General features: G+C 53.3%; 1 protein-coding gene across 1 annotated transcript; it reads right to left on the reverse strand.

The window, feature by feature from the left end:
• Positions 1 to 129: 129 nt before the first annotated feature.
• LOC115285301 (paired immunoglobulin-like type 2 receptor alpha) lies at positions 130 to 2,460 on the reverse strand. Its single transcript, XM_029931598.1, has 4 exons — positions 1,455 to 2,460; positions 910 to 959; positions 664 to 695; positions 130 to 496 (listed from the first exon to the last, which is right to left on the reverse strand). Exons 1-4 carry the CDS (start codon positions 1,529 to 1,531, stop codon positions 359 to 361), a joined length of 297 nt encoding a protein of 98 aa, XP_029787458.1. The 5' UTR covers positions 1,532 to 2,460; the 3' UTR covers positions 130 to 358.
• Between the last annotated feature and the right edge of the window lie 6 nt (positions 2,461 to 2,466).

The raw sequence follows: 2,466 nt of genomic DNA on the forward strand, positions 1-2,466 counted from the left end.
GGGCGGGCTGCCAGTGTCCCCTGCCTGGAGGCAGTCACTGCACACCAGCACTGGAGGAGGGATCTTGGGTGTGAGCTACTACTTCACAGCTCATTTTTGGCGAGAAGGAAAAGACAGAAGGTACCATCATCAGTTTCTCCTTAGGTGACTTCAGGCCAATTCTACTGGTACGTTTACTTTTGTGGGCAAAGGCTGGGAAGTTGAAGAGGGAATGGAAGCAGATGGCTGTGTTTCTCTCTGGTCCTGGGTGGCCTTCCACACCCGCTGGCTTCTGAGTTGTCTGTATCCGTCTCGGGTTATTACCAGAAGCTGTGACCCTCTGTGCAGCTTAGTCTCAAGGAGTCCCCATTCAGTCCCACTACTGGGCCTTTATGATAGAGTACAGGGTCTCCTGGGGGCTCTCTGTGGGAGGGGTCCAGGGAGGGGCTGCGGGTGACGAGGAGCTGGAGAGGGTGAGGGAGGCATAGAGGATGCCACCTTCATCCCGGGCTTCACCCTGGTGAGAATGAAGGAGAAGGGGGTAAGTAAAGGGGAGCTGTCCCCAACTTAGAGCAGTAACCCCACACCTGAATGTCCCACCAGCACTGCACTTCCTCTACTCCATCTACCCCACCTTCTCCAAACTTCTTTTTAATCCTTCAGGCCCTAGTCTGAGCTACTTACCTTGGGGTCCAGCTTGGACTCTGTTTGTCGTCCTAGAAAAAATCAAAGTGTGCTGGGGTCAGGTTGCCTAACAGCCAGGGCAGAGAGATGGGTGAGGTCATCTGCTAGGTCAGGACCAGGGTCAGGCTGGAGGGATGGGTGGGGTGGGAAAAGAGGAAAATGCTGAGGGGCAGGCGTGTGGGCAGGGAGTGTGTGGGGAGGAGTGGACCAAGGTGGAGAGGGAAGAGTGCCACAGCAGTAACTTACTTGTAATCCCGATGTTCTCATACTTCTCCTCAGTGTTTTGGACTGATTCCCTGTGTATGAAGGAGAGGGCAGGGAGTGCGTTAGAGGCTGTGCAGAAGTGGGTTCAAACCTCTGTGGGAGCTCTGCAACCCCCTGACACTCTCAGGTGAGCCAAAGTTTGAGGCTCTCAGGATGCTTCCTGCGAGAAGACTGAGAGGCAGTTTGTGGTGTAGCCAGTAGAGGTCCTGATGTTCCCTTGAAGGTGGAGCATCCTGGAGAAGCATCTTTGTTGGAAGAGCCATCGGAAGTGTGGTGGTGGTTTTCTGGCCGGTGCCCAGGTTGGAAGGGAGAAAGGGGAGGGAAGGGGCTGAGAGAAGGAAAAATGAAGTTGGGAAGATGGGCTGGAGGGTGAAGAGGAAGAGAGCTCTGGAGGGAGGGAAGGAAAAGGCCTTCTGGCAGAGGAGAGGGAGACGAGGCTAGAAGCTGAGGGAAGTGGCTCTGAGAAAAGAGGAGAGCTGCTGTCCCCATAAGGAACTTCCCATTTCCCAAACAGGACGACCACTCACCCGGCTACGGTTCTGGCTTTAGTCTGCAGACCTGTAGGGGAACAACAGCATGTCAGGGTGTCATCCACAGAGGGCATCTCTCCTCCCTGCTTTCCTGCTCTGTGTGCTCTGAGACCACCCCTAGAGAGGTCAGCAGAACAGCTCTGTTGAACCCACCTGGGACTCTGAGTGGCACCTGCTGGCACTCTGAGGTTGCCCAAATCTGTCCTGTGGTTGTCCACAACACCACCAAACAATAGAGTAGCTCTTGCCGCCTGCACTTTCTCTCTCTCTCTTTCAGCCTTTCCTTTTGCTTCCTTTCCCCTTCCTTGAACTCCCCAGTTATTCACCCTCCTCCTTTGGTCCTTGTTATAGACTCACAGCTCCTTTGTGCCCTGATAGACGGCTTTCCATGTTTCTCTCTCCCCCGTCCTGAATCTCAGGACTGGAATCTGTCTGTGTCTGCACTGCAGCCAGTTCCTCTCCACCCTCTGCCACTGAAACCTCTGCTGTCCCCCCCGCCACCATCTCCCCTCCCATCCTTCTGAGTCTGTCTACAGCCTTTTCCAGGGATTGGCCTCTGGTTCACGGACATCCCCTCTACCACCCAATACCATCCTGGGAGGTCCCATCACTGACAGGGACAGCCCTCTGAACACAGGGGACTCCTGTGTCTCCCAAATTCTAGTGACGTCCACTCAGCCATACCCGGAACTCTTTTAATCCCTGGGATTGAAAACTCTGAAATATTAAATGCCAACATCATTTTTTTAATGCTACAATTTTCTTTCTTTCCAGCTCTCTTTTGCCATCAGCCAGTTTGCTATACCTATGCTTTGACCTCCTGAACTCTTGTCCCTTAATAATCTACTTTCTTTCGGGCTATCCAAGCTCCCTGCTGATACTCTACTCTCTACTCCTGCCCTTTCACTAGCTCCTTCACGGCCTGTGTTCCCCTATCCTTATGCCACACTTAGCTGACACAGCTCTAATTCTGGATGTGGTGGATGGCAGGGAATGCTATTTGCTTACC

The sequence above is a fragment of the Suricata suricatta genome, unplaced genomic scaffold, assembly GCF_006229205.1.
Source record: "Suricata suricatta isolate VVHF042 unplaced genomic scaffold, meerkat_22Aug2017_6uvM2_HiC HiC_scaffold_697, whole genome shotgun sequence".
Taxonomy (NCBI): Eukaryota; Metazoa; Chordata; class Mammalia; order Carnivora; family Herpestidae; genus Suricata; species Suricata suricatta.

Coding starts and splice junctions, on each gene's coding strand:
- LOC115285301 (XM_029931598.1), bottom strand. CDS start 1,531: ATGCCCTCTGTGGATGACACCCTGACATGCTGTTGTTCCCCTACAGGT. Junction 960..1,454: donor AAAGCCAGAACCGTAGCCGG/GTGAGTGGTCGT, acceptor CTTCATACACAG/GGAATCAGTCCAAAACACTG. Junction 696..909: donor TGAGAACATCGGGATTACAA/GTAAGTTACTGC, acceptor GATTTTTTCTAG/GACGACAAACAGAGTCCAAG.